Here is a 21,699-nt window from a genome sequence, read left to right as displayed (position 1 = left end):
AATATTTATGTACACGTTTGTGTACATTTTATATATACAAGCTTGTGTAACTAACCAGTAGTTAAGAGACATCTGGCAATTTCATCTATGCCTCTCAAAGTTTACTCAATTTAGCCCCAAATCCAATTTTCTAAATCCAATGTTAAACCTCTCTGGGAAAAATAGAAAAAAGAATTTACACAACACAGTAGACCTACTTAAAAAGACAGGAAAAAAAAAAGTGAGTCAAACTTACAAACTTGTACTTGATGACATAAAAAAGGCTGTCCCTGAGGTGGCTAGAAAAAAGCCAATTTCATATGGAGTACCTCTGATCTTTTAAACACTACAAAACCACACACACACACACACACACACACACACAGAGGCATGCACCTATCTACCTACCTATCTTAAAACCACTGCTTACAGCAGGCAGTGGTGGCGCATGCCTTTAATCCCAGCACATAAGGGGCAGAGGCAGGTGGATTTCTAAGTTTGAGGCCAGCCTGGTCTACAGAGTGAGTTCCAGGACAGCCAGGGCTAGAGAGAGAAACCCTATCTCGAAAAACAAAAACAAGACAACAACAACAAACCCACTGTTTACTTCATTCTGTAACTCAATACTGTCTACCACCCACTAAGCCAGAAGCATCATGAGTATAAGTACTTTTTCTTTTTATAATCACAACCCCCACGTCTACCTTAGTGCTCGCCTGAGCTGCCTGTGGTAGTGTATACGTACAACCCCAGCACTCAAGATCTGAGATAGGAGGATCACCGAGTTCAAATCAAACCTGGGCTACAGGACAAGTTCCAGGCCAGCTCAGGCTACATAAGCAAAACTAATTCCACAGTAATTATCTCCAGAAAATAGATGGTTTTTAAAAAAGACAAATGTAATAGAATGTTGGCTCAGTTGTTGAGAGTACTTCTTGTAAAGGCCCATTTGATTCCCAGAACCCACATGGAAACTCCTTACCTCCTTATGCACTTGGCATGCATGTGGTAGAAAACACACAAAAAAATTTTATATATAAATATATATATATGTGTGTGTGTGTGTGTGAAAAATCAACTTTGTAATCATTTTTAAATTTTTCTTCAGGAAGCTTCTTTGATTTTATTGCTCACAAGCAGGGCTCCTGCCACAGTTCCCCAACAGTGGCTGTGCACCTGTACTCGTAGCTACAGAACTGCACCATCGTTCTCAATAAATCCAAAATCAAAAACAAATGGCAACAACAAAAACACACACCCATTGAATAACTGGACAGAGACCTTTTCAAAATGATCGTTTTCTGAGATTACATGAGGTTACCACTCTGTATAAAAGATCAATTTTATTAGATTTCAGAATCCATAGTATAAGCCTATTTAGAATGAACCAAAACAATTACTGAGTTCAATTTCCGATATGTATTTGCAGGAGACAAGTCTAGTGTGGAGGTGAAATCCAAAACAAAAGAGACTATCCAGACAGTGGTGGTGCACGCCTTTAATCCCAGCATTTAAGAGGCAGAGACAGAAGAATTTCGGAGTTCAAGGCCAGCCTGGTCTACAGAGTCAGTTCTAGGGCAGCCAGGGCTACACATAGAAATCTTGTCTCAAAAAAACAAAAAGGCAGCCCGGGGGCTGGACAGATGGCACAGCAGTTAAGAAAGAGTACTGACTGCTCTTCCAGAGGTCCTAAGTTCAATTCCCAGCAATCACATGGTGCTTACCACCATCTGAAATGGGATCCAATGCCCTCTTCTGGTGTGTCTGAAGACAGCTGCAGTGTACTCACATACATTAAATAAATAATATTTTAAAAAACTAAAAAAAAAAAAAAAAAAAAAAAAAAAAAAAAAAAAAAAGGCAGCCAGGACCACGTCAGTCCTCATCCTCCATAGCTCTATTCACAGCGAGTGCACTTTCATCTGTTACCATCTGCACTTTCAGGTGTGAAGGGCAGACCTTTTTTTAACTAGTGAAGAAAAAAATGTCCAAACTGAACATCTATTTCCAAATCATGTCTCCTAATGTTTCCCTTAGCTTCGGGAACACAGTGTAAAGCATGAGTGTATGTGTGTGTGTTGGGGGGGCGCTGTCTTCTTTACACTTAAAGATGTCTTATGTGTTTTGTGTTCTTATCAAATCAGGTATAGCCCCTCCTCCACAGGGAAAGCCTAAAGCACTGCAATATGAACTTAGGTTTTCGTGTCTAAGAAATTCTTGCCCATATACTCAGAAGCACAACTGTGAACAAAGAGGACATTTACAAAAAACGTTCACTCTGTTTTGGAACAAGGTCTCACTGTGTGTCTGTCAGGCCTCAGCTGAGAACCTGCTCAGCCTCCTGAGTGCTGGGACCACAGGCATGCCTGGCTATAATTTTTCTTATGAAACTTCAAATAACACTTTTTTCTATCATTTCCTAATTTCCCCTTCAATAAGAAATGACAATTCAAAACAGAATCATTCTTTCAAAATAAAAACAGATCCTCTGACATCAACAGAAGTACTCACCATAGAGATGACTGTGGGAGGGAGCTGTTTGGGGTCTCCTACTAGGATAAGTTTATTGCAGCGGTGGATGAGTGGAGAAAGTGTCTCAACTTCACAAGACTGCCCAGCCTTGTTAAGGAAGGATAAAAGGAGACAGAGCCTTAATTAGATTCTAATCATCCAAAAAAATACCAAACTTCTCCTATACTATAGCTAACCTTTTATTGTTATTGTTATTGTGGTGATGATGATGATGCAGGACCTCATACATGCTGGGCAAGTGCTTTATTACTGAGTTATATGCCAGCCTCCTCTACATCAGGTATCAAAAATAAGCATTTTTTTAAACGATCAAAGTATATCATACTTATGAAAATGTCTTTATGTAAGATACTATACCATGTACAATGAAGGTATAGCAATGAAAATACATAAAAAGATTTCATCATAAAACAAATTATCTAAACACAGCTATTGGTTTAACAGCTGAGCTATATTTCCAGTCCCTGAACACAATTTTCAACAATCAAACAAGTATTGTGAACTCGACCACCAGAGATGCCTTAACTGTGGAATTAGATAGCAACAGAAGGCTATGGGCATCTTACAGCCTGCTGCATTCCTCCTGAGCTGGAGCCTGAGAAGCTTCTCTGATAGCTGCTTTACAACATCATCTCTGAAATTCACATGTTACTTGAGGTATGACAGTCTCCTGACTTTTTAATTCAGTAATGTCTTTAAGTTCATCATTTCCATCTTTCTGGTCTTTCATTTTATCACATAATTTACATATCTACAACAAGGTACAGGATTTCCTACAATGATTCTCCATATCTAGTAAGCCAGTTCTTCTGTCTTCTGACTTTTTACTCTAAGCCAACAAGATACACAATTAGTGTTCAGTAAATGGACAAGAAATAAAAGATATCAGCTAAAAATGCAGCGGCCAAAGCTGTCCCAAGTCACAAATTTGTATTTCAAAGTTAACAGAGAAACTGCTGCAGCTCAGGAGGGATGGTGCTGGAGACAACCATGCCCCAGAAAACTATAGTCCTCACTCTGTAGTAGGCTGTCAGCACCATGCATTTTTCATTGTCTGAGAATGTGTGCACATCAGCTAAGGGCTGGGGATGCAGAGGCCTCCTCACAAGCAAGGCTGGATGTTCACTCTCCAGCACTGCCAGAGTAGTGATCACTAAATAAAAGCCCCCATTTCATCCACACTTCAGCACCCGTAATTCACCCATAACTAATTTTTTTTTTTTTTTTTTTGGTTTTTCAGACAGGGTTTCTCTGTGTAGCCCTGGCTGTCCTGGAACTCATTTTGTAGACCAGGCTGGCCTTGAACTCAGAAATCTGCCTACCTCTGCCTCCCAAGTGCTGGGATTAAAGGCATGCTCCACCACTGCCCGGCCACCCACAACTTTATGATCCTAATCACACCTGCACACTTGACTGTCCACTGACCTCATCTACAATGACACAACTGAAGGGGACACCCCCTTGACCTCGAAAAGCAGACTCAAGCAATAAACCACCACTAGTGCTCAATGTGCAGCAAATGACATGGGACTCCAAGATGATGGTATTCTGTGCTCTCTGTGGGCGTCCTTGAACCTAGGATGATAAAGCATAACTATATTTAGATATATGCAAATCCTGTAAGTCCTATTTTTACTAAAAAAAAAAAAATCTATCTTTTTTGTTCATGTGACATAAAAATATCTAATAAAAGGGGACGCCTCAGCTCCAGAAAACAAGAAATCCCTCCACACAAATCCATCCTGGACTTCAAGGCAATGTATGTGAGTTCTAGAAGAGGTGGAAATCTGGCTCCAGTACTAAAGCATAGCCAGGGTCTTCTCTTAGCCATAACTGTAATGAGTGTTCCCCCAAATATGGCTAATTTAATAGCCCATAGAAGACACAATGAGCAACAAAGCTCACCACACAGATGAATAATGCACTTCACCTATAAGTATGAAACACTAACTTAGATGTTATTTACACGTTAATGAAAATATACATTAAATTCAATTTTGTTTGTCTCTGGCCAACAAACCGCAAACTAACAGTTACCCTTAAACTGTCCTGCTAAACTTACTTTGGACTGTGGGTGAGTGTCCCAGATCTGAGACCAACTGTACATGATACAGGAGCAAACAAAAACACAAAAAGCTTATGCTCTAAGCCAAGAATAGAAAAATAGGGAGCTGTATGTTTTTATGCCTAATTGCATCCCACTGTCACTCAACTTATAGTCATAATACATAGAGCACACGATAGTCCACAGTTGCTACCTTCTTAGTAAATTACAAATGTGGTTCGTTCCTGTTTTTCTCTCTCAATATCCACAAACCTAGTCTCACGGTAGCAACTCCCTAGTTGCAGCTGGTGAAAAAAGAAACTGGCTAATACTGACCAGTATACCTAAGAGAAAAACACTGATGTCTCCACTTTCGCAGGTGTCCTTTTTATGTTAAATACTTTTTAAAACAAACCTCAGCCCTTATGTCCTCTGAGCTGTTTCATAAAGAAAGTAAACTGCTGCAGATAAACGACTTACCTCTTTAATTTTTGAAGCAAGTTCTTGCCTTTCTTTTGAAACTATGACAATGTGTTCATCTAATTCTTGCCTCTAAAAACAATTTTGAAATCACCGTGAAAACCAAGCACTTTAGAAAGCTCTCAGACACTTCACACCTTAGGAGAGTAAAAAACATCTTACTCATGAATCACTGAAACAGCGTGCTCTCTTCCCTACCAGTCAAGTCCCAACACTGCTCTAAACACCTGATGTTTCAATTATGTCTCCTACGTGCATGTTTGCTGTCTGCCTAGTATCACAAACCTCGGAGCTTCGTTCATCCATTCATGACTAAGGTGCTTTACATACAACAATCCTGCCACAGTGATGAGCGTGTAACGTAATACAGGCACGGCACTCTTCTCCTAAATAAAGTCAGGGATTAGATTTGCTTGGCAACCAGAGACTAATCAGAGTGTATCCTTGGAATAGACACATGGTATTTTAAGCCAGAGTGGTGGTGCCCAAAAATACTGGCACTTGACTTCTCATGGAAAAGAAAAGGTTGAGATACATAGAAAAGGAAAGCAAAAGGTAGCAAAACGTTGCCAGGTCCATTTCTTGATCCAAACACATTGAAAGCTAAGTCACTCTTGACTTTTGAGTATATGAGCCAGTAAATTCTGTCTCAACCTAATTAGAAATGTTGGTTATTTTTATTTATATCTAAATGTGTTCTGTTTGCACTGTTTATCACATGTGTGCCAAGAGTCTGAGGAAACCAGAAGACACCATCAGATCCTTGGAACTATAGTTAGTTTATTGTGAGCTGCCATGTGGAGGCTAGGAACCAAACCTGGGTCCCCTGGAAGAGCAGCCAGTGCTCTTAACCACTGAGCCATTTCTCCAGCCCCTAAAATGGGTTGAACTCAACAGAAAAGTGTCTAATCAATAAAATATGCCATCTACTTTTATAATAAAATCTCTACTACAATACAATTCCATCTGTTTGTTTACATTGATCTGATGAGGCTTTAGAGCCACAATCAAGCTGAGAAGCTGTCACAGAGACTATAGATATAGACTATGGTCTATAAAACATACAGTATTTACAGAAGAACTTCCTAACCCTGACATTAGCCATACTACTCCAGCGTATCATAGAGTCACACCACATCAATAAGAGCAGCATCATACACCCACTGACTATGTCTAAGCCACTTCTGCAAGGTCCAAGTAGAGAGGTGTTCATACCTGTATCTCCCGCCCACCTCGACACAGAGCTCGCTGACGAGAAAGATCATCAAGTTCAGCATCTAGAATTTCTTTTCTTCTAAGCATTTCTTGAATATGAGAAGGCAAGTCTTTTTCTAATATAAATTTAAAAGTCGCATGTTAATTCTAGAAAAAACTCACACAGGCGCACACACAAACACAATGAGAAAGAAGCTAGACTAGTTATGGGGTCCCCAAAATAACACCAGTGCCCCCATCATTACTTTATCATACAAATAGCAGCAGAACACCAATGCTAGAAGGCCAGCACTTACTCATTCTATGGTTGACTTGGCTGTCCAAACTGAATTTTAGGACCTCTGTATTAATAGACTTTTCTGGACCCAGTCGTACTAAGTTTATATCTCCACAGTTTCCTGTTGATAAAAAGATGTAAAATTAATATGGACATTGCTAATAATCCCATCTCCATATTAATCAGAGAAGGGCGTCAACTGTCAACTGTACACCAGGAGCTATACTTAAGATTTCTCACACATTCTTTCAAGATATTCTGGATAACAACTCTGTAAGGCAAGTACTTACCACTTCACTCATACAAGCTAGGAAGGCCACGTGGATAATGCATGCAGAGCTCATACTGTTAGGCTGATGTTTCTCAAATTCTTCTCTAGACAGTGTTCCATGAAGAACACACTTGAGGAATGAATGATAAATTTAGATGCTGAGATTAAAGGTGTGTGCCACCACACCTTTAAATTTTCTTGACCATATATTACTATGTATTAAATTCAAATAGAATCTTTACTTGGTCATTCCCACCCCGAACACCCAGAATTAAGGTGTTTGAGAGAAGGTTTTGTATATAGTTCTTGCTGGCCTAGGACTCAACATGTAGACCAGACTGGCCTTGAACTTCTAACAATTCTCCTGCCTGTAAGAAGGAGGCATGTGTACCACACTTGGCACAAATTTTCAAACAAATCTACAGAGAAGAAGTGGCATACTTGTATAGTTGCCTCTAATACAAGATCTTTAAAATCCTAGTTCAGTTCCCTCTCCTAAATATAAGGCCATCTTCTCTAGCCAACACTTACTTGAAGTTTTCAAAATAGCCAGATTCACCATACATCCATCAGAAAGATGGAAGCGATTGTCTGGGGTTCATCCTAAATATCCAGAAACGTTCTACACATTACAATGGGCATCCTTTACACTGTAGAATGAACTTGTAAAAATGTAGAGGGGAATTCCTAAAAGCCGAAAGCAGACAGAGTTGAAGACAAACCTTGGAGGCATGGAGCTCTGACAGTTTTCCTGGGTACTGGAGCAAAGCAATACAAGAGCACTTATTCTGCTCTTTAAATTATCATCAAAGTATAATTTACATTCAGTAAAATGTAGGCTTGAAAACCTGTCTTAGAACAAGTTCCATCAAGGACTGCCAGGGTTACACAAAAAACACTGTCTCAAAACAAAAACAAAAACAAAACAAAAAAACCCCCCAAAAATAAAATTGCCATGACCCAACCCCTTAAAAAAAAAAAAATCCAACAATTCACAAAAACTTCTTGTGAAAAAGAACAAAATAAGTCAATACCAACAATAATAACAAACTGTATAAAATAGTCTGTTTTACAACAAAAAAAGTATTGGGCTGTTCTCATTTATGATCACTATCTTTGAAGTGCTAAAATAACACATCAGCAATCAAGCACTGTGTCAAATAATGACATGCACAAATTGGTACTGTGATTTACCAAAGGCATAGAGGGGTGGAAAAGCCTGTACCAACTCAACAGATATAAAAGAAAACCAGAAAATTTATAATTATCCACTGACAGAAGTTCAGACTGTTAGTTTCTTTCTAACTTTCCCTGAACTTGAAATACACTTCAGTGTGGGTTTCTACTGTGGGGGATGCCCCCTTCCCAACTCTGGTACTCTCCACTGCAGTTAAGAGCACACTGAGCCCAACACCTGCAGTTATGTCTCTTGACTACACATGTGGCTCTCTGTGACACTGCTATCCAAACTGTGGCTTGAGAGTCAGTCAGTGGACCACAGGGTCGGCTTAGGGGTACCAGAGTTGCTATTACTTCAGAGAGTTAGAACACAAGGACAGAAGGATAACATCTCTGCTCACCACCACTAAAAATACAAGGCAAAAGAAGTTTGGCTATAGACTGACAGTGTATTAAGTTTTAGAGGAAACGAACCATATATTAGGTGTACATATGAAAGGAAAGCAAGAATATATGTCATGTCTCAGAATACAGACATGTCCCACGTAATGTGCAGTCAAAGGGGAACCCTCCTCAGAAGATAGCTCATGTGTACCCTTTGTCATTTCACCTCTCCTCACTCTTGGTGATATGACTCACACTGCAGGTGCAGCAGCCATCTCTGACCAGGAGGTACTCTAAGGAATGGAGAGCACAATACAGTAAGGCACCAATTCAGAAGGAATCTCGTTTTCTAAAGAGTGCACAGCAGAACTAGTGCCCAGACTAATCAGCTCCCTAAGCTTTTAGAACTGGAAGCAAATGTCTGTCATGCTTATACAGCATTACTTGCAACTGACTCTGATCTTAACTGCTAAAAGGCAGATATTCTTAAGAAAAATAAAATGAAAAGTAACAAAAACAAGCATCATACCCAAAGGATTCTTCTTGTCTTTACATTTTTCTTTGAACTCGAGGATAATTTTTTTCATAAGTTCATCAACCGCTGCATTGGAAGGCGCACACACGAGGACTCGATTTTGTTTGATTTTGGCATTGAAATTTTCATCTGAATGGCCCTTCCTCTGGCTCTACAATTTGTCACACAGCAGATAAACAATGAGCTGTCACAATGGTAGAAGGAAACCATCTATTCCTCCCACAATATGAAAGTAACTGTGGCAAGCAGTGCAGTGGGCACAGCACTTACCATCACATACAATATCCTGACCTTCATTCCTACATAAAACACACACATAAAAGCCTTCCCTGCCAGAAAGTTTATCACAACTGTTGGGGTGCTCTAGGCCTTATATTTTACCATTACTTAATGAATATTCAGTCTAACCAAGAATACACTCAAGAGGCCAGAGAGATGCCTCAGCAATAGAGAGAGCACTGGCTGCTCTTCCAGAGTACCCAAGTTCACTTCCCAGGACACATATGGCTCACAATTGTCTGCAACTCCAGTTCTAGGGAAATCTTGTCTTTTTCTGTTCTCTTTAAGTACTGTATGCAAGTTGTACACAGACTTACATGTGAGCCAAACACACATACACATAAAATTAAAAATAATAGTAGTAAAAAAAAACCCTTTATAAATATACATGTAAAAGGGCAAAGGTACATGTCTTAATCTGGGTCAAATAGAACCATGTCCAGGCTAACAGTACCACACCTACCTCTGTCAATAAGCGGTACAAGAGACCAACAATAGTTTTTGATTTTCCTGTTCCAGGTGGTCCATGAATCAGACAGATTTTGGCAACGGATGGTGAGTGCTTCACCATGGCATATGCAGTTTCTATGGCTTTCTTCTGGTCTTCATTAAAGTCTTTTAAGTAGGCAATCTATAGAAAAGATGTGTGTAATGAATTTTTTCTGTAGTAACACATGGGAGAAGAACAGCATCTGTTCAACTTTCTTCCAGCCCATGTCAAACATTAAAATTATCTAAGTGACTGACCTTTCACAACTAGAGAAAACCTAATTGGATAATAATCACTAGTTAACATCCACAACCATCAGCCCATTTATAATTGTACTTTAATCCTTTTTACAAATATGACAATGTATTTTCTTAAATAACTTTTCTTCAGTTATTCTGATATTTTCCATTTAATCAATTCTCTGCTTTGACAGTGAAAGTTCTAAGAATTCTTCTTTCCTAATACAATGTCACAAGGTGGAAAAAAGTTTTCATGGCCAGACCTACTCTACATTTAGTCTTTCAACTTAGATAGTTTCATGAATCAAAAAGGTTAGGAATATGGCTAAGTCAACTCCTTCCAAGGTGCAAAATGACTGGGTAATGAACGTGAAAGCTTTAGTACACAATGAGGGTTTCCTTTTGCATTTTTTGTTAATTTTTTGTACATTTATTTTACAGTGAACACTACAGGTTCATATCTTCATTTGCAACAATCCCACAGTTCTCCACCAACTCTCTTCAAATACAAAACTCACTCCACAAAGTCTGTGAACAACTCCTGAACAGTGAGCACCCAGCAAACACTGAAGCAGACGCTGGAGAACAGCTGAACGGTACTCTTTCAACACACCCTCTCTTTACTTATCTTTACCCTGGCATAAGCTAACCTACTTGTCTACTTTGCAAATCTGAGGGGAACTAAATGCCGCTGTGCACAAGCACACAGGACCAGTAGCAGCTAAAATGTCCTAACACAAAGTTCTCTTACTTTCTTGGCTTCATTCAAATCAGCACTCACAATTCTTTCAGACGTTGTAGTTAGTAGATCTTTGGTACAGAAGTCCATGGGGTTTGGATTTAAAATAGCTCTGGCCAACTGGTTCCGACTACTCAACAGAGACATGGCTTTCAATTTCCTCTGTGTAGTTACCAGAGAACTGATTACAATACATTTTGTAAGTTCTTTTACACTGGCTGGCAAGTTATTTTGTGTCTGGATGCATAATGAACACTCAGCTTTCCCACTGCGCACTATAATCAAAGAGGAGAGAAGCAAGCATCAGTGTAATATTAGCCAACGGAAAAGATTAGTCACGAGTGTTTAGAACTTGTACTTTACATGATATAGAAGTCACTTATATTTACTATTTTTAAAATTACTCTGATTTTTTTTCCCACTGTTTAGGAGTTGGTTTAAGGTTTTGTGGAGTGATTTTTACACTTGACTGGCTGGTGGAGAACTGTATGGAACTGTTGCAAATGAAATAAGCCTGTAAGTTTCACTGTGAAAAAACAAACGAACAATCTCTGAGTTCAAGGCCAGCCTGGTCTACAGAGTGAGTTCCAGGACAGCCAAGGCTATACAGAGAAACCCTGTCTTGAAAGTCCAAACAAACAACATTGTTCCTGTCCTCAAGAGTAAGTACTGAGTGCTTTGGAGAAACAGAGGCAGGATGAGGAAGGAATGGGCACAGAGGTGGACAAGCTAGTGTCTTCCTGACAACAGGATACTGAGTAGATGTGAAAGCTATGTACTTTGAGGAGAAAAGAGCACAGCAAGCAGACTCAGCAAGCACAGAGTTGGGATGTAGAACTGTGCTGGGAGGTATTTCAGATATAGTGAGGCAGAGCTGGCACAGGTCAGAGGAAAAGTTGGATCCAAAGAGCAAAATGGAGTGTGTATTTTTGTAGAGTTCTGGATAACACAGCAATGACTCAGAATTAGGTATCTCTGTATAGGTAACAGGATCTGCCTTACACATTAAAAAAAAAAAAAAAAACAAAAACAAGCCAGACACTGGGTATGGTGGCAAATGGCTTTCATCCCAGCACTTAGAAGGCAGAAGCAGGCAGATCTCCGAGTTTCAGGAAAGCCAGGGCTATACAAAGAAACCCTGCCTCAAAACATACAAACAAAAAGAATAAAGTGCTTTGGAGAAAGTGATAAAGATGATGACTAGATAGATATAGGATGCAACACATAGAAACAATCAGTCAAATTTGCAATGAATTACATGTCGTTATGAAAGAGGCAAAGGACCAGAGATGACCACAAAGGTTTAAATTACAGCTTTTCAGACACAGAGGTTCAAAAGTTTTGATCTATAAGGAGTTCAGAAAAATAACTTGTAAATTAGATAATTATAAATCAGCAACTATAATCATTTTGTTTGTTCTTCTCATTAGTAGTTAGTCAGAAAGCCAAGGTTAGAATGTTACTGTTATTAAACAGATGACCTGAAAGTGATACACAAAAATGACAATAGAAGAATGATCAGAAGAGGACATTAAAACAAAGCCAGGTTATAGCAGAGCATGCCTGTAATTCCAGCACTAGAGAGGCAGAGGCAGGCAGATCACTCACTGAGTTCGAGGGGAGCCTGGCCTACACAGTGAGTTCCAGGACATCCAGGGCCACTCCCTCTTCCCATTCCCTCCCCCCCTACACAGAGGTTTGAGACTGGAGAGATGGTTCAGTTGTTAAGAACATAAAAGTTACTGCTTTTTCCAGAGAACCTGAGTTGGGTTTCCCAGTACCCATGATGCTGGGCAGCTCAAAACTGCCTGTTACTCCAGCTCCAAGGGGATCCAGCTTATCTGGCCTCAGCAGGCACCTGCACTTGTATGCATACACCTACATACACATAATTAAAAACAAAGCTTTTAAATAGTAAGCAGTCAACTCAGGATTTTAGGTAGGAAAACAGGAAAAGAATTCTAAATGGAAAGTGATCAACCTGGCATATAACAAAATACAAAGCAAAGCACAACGTACAGCAAATGAGATCATCGTGTTGATCCCTTATGTACTTACTGACTGAAGTACGACGAAACTTATGCACATAGCCACAGTAATAGTGATTGTAATCTTGCATATCATGCCTGTCCATATACTTCTTCTCAGGAACCAAGAACACCAGATCATTTTCCTTTGGGTGAAGCTGTTTAGCTAGTTCAGATTCCTCCAAGTAAACTATGAAACAAAAATTTATGCAACTTTTAACAGATTTCAAGATCAATTTATAGGAAATTAAACCTTTGTACTAAGTTCCAAAGTATAAAGTCCTAATGAATTCTCTATATATAGTAAAAGGGTGACCCAAGCCAATAAAAATGTGAAAATATGATGCAGACCAGTGGCAGCTGTGGCTTCCTATACATGACCTGCCCAGGATCACACTGGTTTAGAAGTCCAGCATGGAAAGCAGAAGGGCTCCAGAAGTCCCACCCTAGCTGAGGAGTTACTGATCGTTATGAGGAAGGCTCACTTTTCTTTAGGAGGGTGGACACTTGATAAGATTCCACAGGTTCCAGTGATGACCCCACATCCAGACACAGAAAAGTAGCAGTGGGCTTTGAAGGAATTAGCTGGGTGGTTGTGGTGCATGCCTTTAATCTCAAGCAGACTCTTGATGCCTAGCCTGGTTTACAGAATTCCAGGACAGCCAGGGGCTATGTAGAGAAACCCTATCTCAAACACCACTCTACCCTCGCTCTTCAAAAGAACAAAGTAACATGCATTGGCTGTTCTTCTAGAGGACCTGAGTTCAATGCCCAACACCCACATGACAGCTCACAAAGACATTTAACTCCCTTTCAAAAATCCAATTGTAATTGTTTGTTCATTATAGGATTCTATACGGTATTAAAAAACAAGGTGGGTGGTGGTGATGGTAATCCCAGCACCTGGGAGGCAGAGGCAGGCGGATTTCTGAGTTCTAGGACAGCCTGGTCTACAGAGTAAGTTTCAGGACAGTCAGGGCTATACAGAGAAACCTTATATTAAAAACAAACAAAAAACAAACCCAGTAAAAAGTCAGGCTTGATGGCACGTGCTATAATCCTAGCACTTGAGAGGCTAAGGTAAGAGGGTGAAGGATGAAGGGTCACGGGGAAGGAGAGATACTCAGTTAAAAAGTACTTGTTGCTTTTGAAGAAGATTCAGATTCTATCCCTAGTACCCATGTGGTAGCTGACAGCCATCCATAACTCCAGTTCTAGGATCCAATAGGCATATACATGGTGCATATACATACATCATGCAGGCCAAACATTCATACACATAAAATGTTGAGGTTCAGGAATTGCCACACAAACCATACAAACAGCGATCTCAGTTAAGCAAGAATAGTTTATTGAACACACACCCTAAGACTGATCTATCAGGACTCAGGATCCCAGTTGTGGTACTAGTCTGTTCTTAGGGCAAGCTTCTTATAGGAAAAACCAAGTTCAGAAGTTCAGAAGGCAAGGGTGGAAGCAGTACTACACTTTGGCTAACTTGATAAAGTACTATCAGCTGACTTTTAAGCTGATTGGTCCTAAGTGAAGTAAGAGGGGTGGTGGATGGGTGGTGAACAGGGAAGTTTCAGAGCACTGAGATAGCAGCATAAGTAACACAACCATAGTGTTAGGACCTCTTAGGAGTTTTTAGTGTTACCTATGGATAATTACTTCTGGGAAGCAGAGTAAGTCTACATAGTAGGACTGTCACAACTAATAAAAGCTAGAATGAACCTTATGGAAAGAGTGTGTCTGCTACTTTTCAGTATTCTATTTTGATTTATAGGATTTTTCTTTTAATTTTTTGTTTTGTTTTGTTTTGTTTTTTGAGACAGGCTTTCTCTGTGTAGCCCTGGCTGTCTTGGAACTCACTCTGTAGACCAGGCTGGCCTCGAACTCAGAAATCTGCCTGCCTCTGCCTCCCAAGTGCTGGGATTAAAGGTGTGCACCACCACTGTGCCAAGCAAGTTTTACATTTTTTAAACTCTAAAATTTTAATATGAAAAGTTAGTTCTTCGAACCCAAATGCCAGTGTTCATCATCTAAGCCATGCTATAAACCCTCTTCCCATGAGAACCGCTTCCTAACAATATCAGTGTTTGCTTCACTCACAATCCACAAGAGTTCGAGAACTACAAAGCCAACTCTACCATAAACGTACTAGTATTTCTGTGGGTGTATTATAGATTTTGTATATAAGAGTCACTTATTTCTATTGTATTTTACTTCTTTGTCACTCTTTGCTGATTTAATAGTACAAAAGTCAGGTGTGTTGTGTGTAGTGCGCCTTGAATCTGAGCACTCAGGAGTCAGAGGCAAGCAGATCTTTGTGAAATGAAGGCAGCCTGGTCTACTATTGAGTTCCAGGCCAGCCAGGGAAACACACAAAGAAAGAGTCTACCTCAAAAAAAGTCATATGTACATGTAAAGTTTACTTTTTATCTGTTCATACTTTCTCTATATTACACACACACACACACACACACACACACACACACACACACACACACGCATTAAAATTACAGAACCTACTAACTCCTAACCATTTGTTCTTTTTATCTCAAATACTGTTTTCTGCCTTAATGTCTCATTGTAATGAGAGCTAAGTGAGATGAGTTTACAGGGCTATCTTCATCTGATCACTGGCTACTGTCTGTAGTACTGCTGAAAGCTATAAGTGCTCGTCTCACTGGGCTACCTTACCAGCCCCTGGCATCTCTCAGGTAAAAATTTCCAGTTTTCATATCATATATTCCAAGTTGCATATGAACTTACTCAGAAACTCCCAGTATTTTTTATAGTCAGCCGGAAATTTTCGTAAATGCAACTGATAGAAATTCTCTTTATTTGGAGAGCTCAACCATTCCTGTGCCATCTACACAAAGCAAAAGAAAAAAATATGAAATAAAGAACATGCTAAAAGCCACTACACACAGCAAATTGTTCCAAAGTGGGCTAAAGGAAAAGTAGAACAGATCCCAAGTGAAAACCTAAGAATCTGTCTGTGAGCTTTATCAAGTTGTCTACAACTGCCCTGCCCAATACAGTAGCCATTAGCCAAATTTGGTTATATTTGTTAACCGAACTTCTAAAGGCTAAAAATACTATTCCACAGTTGAAATAACACCTCTTTCATGTTCAGCAGTCCCTATGACCCTGATCCTGTTCATGTGATGCTAGAACTTATTGGTAGGACATACTTCACAATGAGATTATCTGACCTACATTTCTCTCAACCTCTGAGAATTGGCACAAGCACTCTTTGTTGGTTTCTGTATGTCACACGTACAGTTTTCCAAAGCCTCAAATCAAACCCAGAAGTATCTTTGAGATCTTTTGTGAGTTAAAAATGACTACTCCTAAGCCCAAATTTATGGCTGAACTGCTTCTGCTCAAAGTAGCCAAGCAGGAACTCCTCATAGATGGGACACAACCCCATTGTCACACAGTATGCATCATTTTTGGCTAGAAACATCCAGCAGGGGCTTTCCTGCCATGTACTGCTCCAGCCTAGAAACCAGGAGAGGTGAACTCAAGAAGTTCTACCTCACTCCTGGCAGAGAGTAAACATTATAACATAACCAGGTTAAGCCTCAAAACAGTCATCTTTTCAATTTCTACTCAGTCATATATCCTAAAATGTACCCTACAGCCTTTCCATCTCCACAGCTACCATCTAAAGCCACCATCATTTTACCAAGTTGCTGTAACCAACCAGTCTATCTGTTAGCCTTTCCACAGTTTATTCTCTACCCAACAACCAATGACTTTGGTAAGGAATAAGCTACTGTGTATCACTACACTAGTCCCTGGTCTAAATACTGACCAGCTCCAAACCTTCCAATCAATACCTTCTCACTGAAGTATAGGCTAAACAGAAACTTAGGAAGCAATATGCTCATGACCATTTCTCTATCTACAGAAGTGGCAAAGAATTATACTTACTGTTTCAAAAGCATTCAATATAATCAAAGGTAGAAAAACATTAAAATATTCTGTACAATCTTGAAATCGGACAGGCACAGGTCTTGAGATAGACTGGCAGAGACTTGTTGGAGCACCACACTTATCAAAGTTCAAAAACATTTGGTATTTCCATTTTAAGACCTCTTTAATGAAGGTATCAAAGATAGACTGCGATGGCAAGAGAATGTTCACTGGAGAAGAAGCTGACGTGGGCCTGTTCTCACTAAATGTAAGCTTGTTTCTCTGTTTGTTGGAACTGCTTGGAGTCTGAAAATGAAAAATATTGCATAGACTTTTCACCTCAGCCACTGGCTTCTGAGAACTCATGGAAGAGGGTGGTATCACTTTCAAATTAGGCTGTGCTCCACTTGACTTACTTTTTAGTGCCGACTGAAGTGTGGTACTTTCCAAAGACTTGGAAAGATTGGCTGTTCGTGAAGCGCTGCTTGAGCTAAATATTTTGGTAGTAGTGGGTCGCATAGGCCTGGCTACAGAAAGAGGCAAGCCAGGCTTACGGAACAGGCTGTCATCTGCTGCTTTAGCTGCAGTGTGTCTTGGGCAGTATTCACCCTGGTTTTTTATGGTTTCAACACAGTCTTTGTATTTACACTTTGTAATACTCAAAGATTCTGACTGAGGCCGACCTAAAGAATCTTCTCTCTGAACTGTATCTTTATGAGCCACGATAATGGTTTTATTATTTTCCAACTGTGAGCACAGATCCATATCTTGAGGATCATGTTGTGTTAGAAATAAATTGTCATCATCATCTGTATCACTACTGGACTCTGGCTCTGTGGCTTTCACAGCTGCCACCTCCCCAACTTGCACTGTGAGAGCACCTCCACCCACAGGGTCCTCTGAAGCAGAGACCATCACTACATCTGTTGGCACTCCTCCACTTAACACTCTAGACTCACACTGGTTCACAAGACAAGTTATACCTGTCACCCAAGAATCTGAAGAGGCTTCTGCTACTTCTGGTTTGGAAAGCACACATTTTGCTAATTGTTTTTCATTACTGATAGCAAGTGGCTCGCTCCCTCTATGATTATCTGGCTCATCAGAGTCTGCTGCAAGTACATCTGAACCCTGTACTATGCGTGACACTGCTCTTACAGTATCAGTATTTTTGTAATCAAAGTCTCGTTTTTGATGTGATCTGGATCTCATGAGCCTTTGAAATTGAAGATCCTGGCTTGTCAGAAGCTTCTTATTATTTTTGATAGAAAGAGTCTGAGGAGAAATTAATTTAGTTTTTTTGGGGGCATCAACAACTCCAACAGTCTTGCCATGGTCACGTAATTGGACTATGCACTCCAGAGACCTCTGGGACAACTCAAATGCCTTCCGAGGAGCTTTTTTCAGACCAAGTTTTTCAACTGTTGAAGTTGGCTCTGGACACGGACGAAACTTCTTTGGTGGCACAATAGCAGGAGAAGTTCTACAACTTATGTAACATGAACTCTTATTCTGTCCTCTTCTGGTGTCTGAATGTGTTTTCTTAGTAGCCTTAGCAGCTGGAACTTTCCTAACAGGTTTTGAGTGAGTACGAGACTTTGTAGACTTCTGTAAAACTGTAGAATCTCTCTCAACACTTGAACTGGGAACTGCCATCTCCATGTCTGCACTCTTTAAATCACTTCCAGTAAGATCTCTGTGATCAACCGACTGTTCAGTTCCAACAGAAGAGGAAGGCCTCTGAGGATCTTCAGCTGTCACTTTGTCACATCGTTTCCTCTTACGTTTTCTTACTCCAGTTTTACACAACTCCTCAGCAGCAACACTACTGTGTGGTTCTGCATGCTCTTTAACACCCTCTTCTTTGTTTCTAACCTCTTCAGAAACAGAGTCTACACCACAACCCAAGTTATTGTTCGTACTATCAGCTGCATGAGTTATACGGCTCTTTTGTTCCTCCTGAAGTGAAGTTTTGCTGTCTATTTTATGATCTTGCCAAACTGAAAAGACTTCAGATGAACTTTCAAACTCAAAAACCTGAGATTCAGAGTCTTCAAATTCTACAACACATGTTGTTTCTTCTTTTTCAAGCTTCTTTTCCAAACCATGCTGCTCTGAACATTCTTTCTCCATGTATTCTTTGGTCTGTTTGATATTTTCCTCATTACAACTTCTCTCATCTTCATTTTCATCATCTTCATTTTCTTCGTCAGAATCTGAAATAACAATAATTTGTCCATGGGAGGTGGCAGCACTGTTTTGGTTAGCTGTCAGATATCTTTTATCATCCTTTTGTAGCTGAAATGAATCCTGTTTACTTAAACCTGATGGAAATTGAATAACAGTGGTTTGAGATATTAAAGTTATGTTACAGAGGTCTATTTGACGATCTGCAACCAAAGGCTTGCTATTATCATGAGGCACCTGTCCTTCTACCAAGTTAGAAGTCACCACTGTATTCGCCCTCATTTCCTTATCTCGTGATCTAACCACCTTTGCAGGACCCTCACATGGAGTTTTCTTCACCAGTGTATCAGCAACTTCTGTAAATGATACCAAGTCATTGTCAGCATGGCCTTCCTGGATTTGAAGCTTGTCTTCATCATCAGAACTATTATCCAACTCCTCACTTTTTATCTCTTTCTTGAACAATGAACTGTTTTGAGATTTTTGCTCTTCACGCTCATCGTCTAGAACAGGGTCTGAAGACACATGTTCAGTGCTATCTTTCTTTAGAGCTCCTCTACCTGTTCCTGAACAGTTCTCAAGGTCAGACATAGCTGTAGTTTCCTCTAGATTGATAATGTTATTGACCAAAGTACTTTTCCTGTGTTGCTTCTTTATGACATGTGATAACTTTGCACAAATTTCATCTTTCTGTACTTTGAAATTTGGTTTTGAAGTTTTACCAACAGTGCCATCCTTTGCACAAATTTCATCTTTCTGTACTTTGAAACTTGGTTTTGAAGTTTTATCAACAGTGCTATCCTTTAATGGGACATCATCTTTTGATGTACATACCTTTTCCATAAAACCACTGCTAGAATCAGTCAATGAATGTGTTGATATTATCACTCCTCTGTCACATCCCCAATCCGGACCACTTCTTGAAGTACTATTTGGTGGTGTATATGAAGAGTTTTCTTTTCCAGACTTCTCTGTGCTTATTTTAACTTGCTCTTGAGCACTTTCAGAAAAAAGAGCCTCACTTTTCTGCTTCGAGCACAACTCAGCTGGAAGAGGCTCTTCTTCATTCAAATCAATGTAATGCTGCTTGAAGGACTCCTCTTCTGTAGTATTTGCTTTAATAAATACTCGATGGCTGTCAGCTTTCATTGGCTCTTTAGAAGATATTGGGCTGCAATTTTCTAAGCAATAAATGTCTTTTTTAGGCTTCTTGTCTATTTGTTCGCTTTCTTCTTTAAAAGATGGAGGGGTTTTGAATGTAGAAGTTGGATCCCCAAAAGTGCTATATTGGGGCATTTTGAATTTTATGTTTCTAATTATTTGTTTCAAACACATTTGCAATTCATGGGTTTCTTGACCAGTCAATTGCCAACCAAGAGACAAATTTCCTCGAAGGAATAAATTAAGCTTATCCCAGAACCGCTTACAAAGTGTTTGCTGACCAAGCTGATAACCTTCTTTGAGGAGGCCCCTAATCAACTGTACACAAGCAAGCTGGACAGAGTTAGATGGCACTGAATGCAACGCCAAAGATGACATTATTGCTGGTCCTCTAGGGGTACTTCCAGGTGACTTCTCACAACTCCGTACAAATGCAGTGGTAGGAAGCTTGGCACACTTCACAACAGCTTCTACCCACTGCTGAGAACTCACCCACAGAAGATGCAAACATTTTTTATTTCTATGCAGCTCAATCACTGATACTAAAATCAGAATAAAAAATTCAGTGACTTTGTCACACACAGCATCTGTTTGGTTGAGTACATCTTTGACTTCTGAGTATAGATGATGAATAACTTCTACTATGTAAGCCACACCCAAATCCTTAAGATCCATGAGTGACTGAACAAAAGGTATGAACCACAGAAAGGTGCTGTTATGAACACGCATATCTTGACCAATATCTGACTGAAGTACATTGGCTAATGTTTCCATTTCTTCATACATGTTTGGACAATAATCTGGACAAATGGCTGATCTCCACCCAGAATCCTAAAATGAAAAAAATGATAAATATTCAGATAAACAAGTATCAATGGTGTTAACACCCAATCTGTAGAAAAGGAATATAATCTGCAGCTTTACTCTTCTGGTCTACAATATGTTGTACTTAATGTCATCTGAATTACAAAAGTGCTTCAAGAAGATGCAAATTCACATCTTCACATACTTCAGCCTTCCATCAGTTGGCTTTCATAGTTTACTACTCCTACCAAGACATTCCCCTGTGTTTAGAGTTCATGTTCCCCATATGAAATAAATACATCAGCCCCATCAAACGGCCTTTATGAAACAGTGGATTCAGACTGACTTCCACATCATAAAGTCAACAACCAGCCACTACACAAAGCACTGTCTCTACAGAGTCACTTCAGCTTTAAAAATGGTCTATACCTTTTTGGTCTTTTCAGGATTATAGTTATAAACAATCTGGCTGCACGTCACCATATCATCAAAATGTGGCTCCGGCTCTAACTTGGTCCTTAAATATTAAGAATAAATAGAAAAATTACTGAAATGAAAGAGGTTGGAGAAGAGGGGGGAAAAAATCTCCTTAGAAAATCAGCTACAATGTTATTTTAAATTCTAACATTTAGCAAACCTTAAGGAGCTGTTCCGTATATTCTGGATCTCTCTGTTGTAGCTCTCATTGTTAATGATGGTTTGAAATGCTTCTATAGGATCAATAAGTTGACCCCACACCTTAGAACCAAGGCGATCAAGAATCACCATGAAACAGTGTAATGCTGGCCAGAAAGGATCCATGCTGTCATCTGAAATAAAAACAATTACTAAATTAAAAAACAATAAGAAAAATTCTAAGATATATTTAAAATATTTTTAGTCAACCAAAACTGAAAGAAAATAGCAGTAATTTAAAGTGATGTCTAATTTAAAGTGTTTTTTTTTTTTTT

General features: G+C 39.5%; 1 protein-coding gene across 11 annotated transcripts in view; it reads right to left on the bottom strand.

Annotated features, from left to right (window-relative positions):
• Nucleotides 1–21,699, bottom strand: part of Setx (senataxin) — a 56,541-nt gene that overhangs the window by 11,922 nt on the left and 22,920 nt on the right. For 8 of the 11 annotated variants that reach the window (XM_031369569.1, XM_031369567.1, XM_031369565.1 and 5 more), the window contains 13 exons: nucleotides 21,387–21,558; nucleotides 21,179–21,266; nucleotides 16,616–20,776; nucleotides 15,446–15,545; nucleotides 12,702–12,860; nucleotides 10,656–10,918; nucleotides 9,639–9,806; nucleotides 8,891–9,047; nucleotides 6,547–6,648; nucleotides 6,251–6,366; nucleotides 5,036–5,107; nucleotides 3,937–4,086; nucleotides 2,491–2,598 (listed from right to left, as the gene is read on the bottom strand). In XM_031369569.1, coding sequence (XP_031225429.1) covers nucleotides 2,491–2,598; nucleotides 3,937–4,086; nucleotides 5,036–5,107; nucleotides 6,251–6,366; nucleotides 6,547–6,648; nucleotides 8,891–9,047; nucleotides 9,639–9,806; nucleotides 10,656–10,918; nucleotides 12,702–12,860; nucleotides 15,446–15,545; nucleotides 16,616–20,776; nucleotides 21,179–21,266; nucleotides 21,387–21,558 — 5,816 coding nt within the window. The remainder of the gene's footprint in view (nucleotides 1–2,490; nucleotides 2,599–3,936; nucleotides 4,087–5,035; nucleotides 5,108–6,250; nucleotides 6,367–6,546; nucleotides 6,649–8,890; nucleotides 9,048–9,638; nucleotides 9,807–10,655; nucleotides 10,919–12,701; nucleotides 12,861–15,445; nucleotides 15,546–16,615; nucleotides 20,777–21,178; nucleotides 21,267–21,386; nucleotides 21,559–21,699) is intronic. The other 3 variants (XM_031369570.1, XM_031369572.1, XM_031369574.1) reach the window with 2 other exon arrangements.

Source organism: Mastomys coucha, unplaced genomic scaffold (assembly GCF_008632895.1).
Source record: "Mastomys coucha isolate ucsf_1 unplaced genomic scaffold, UCSF_Mcou_1 pScaffold15, whole genome shotgun sequence".
Taxonomy (NCBI): Eukaryota; Metazoa; Chordata; class Mammalia; order Rodentia; family Muridae; genus Mastomys; species Mastomys coucha.
Note: the sequence above shows the minus strand (reverse complement) of the source record. Positions and strands in the feature narration are given on the sequence as shown.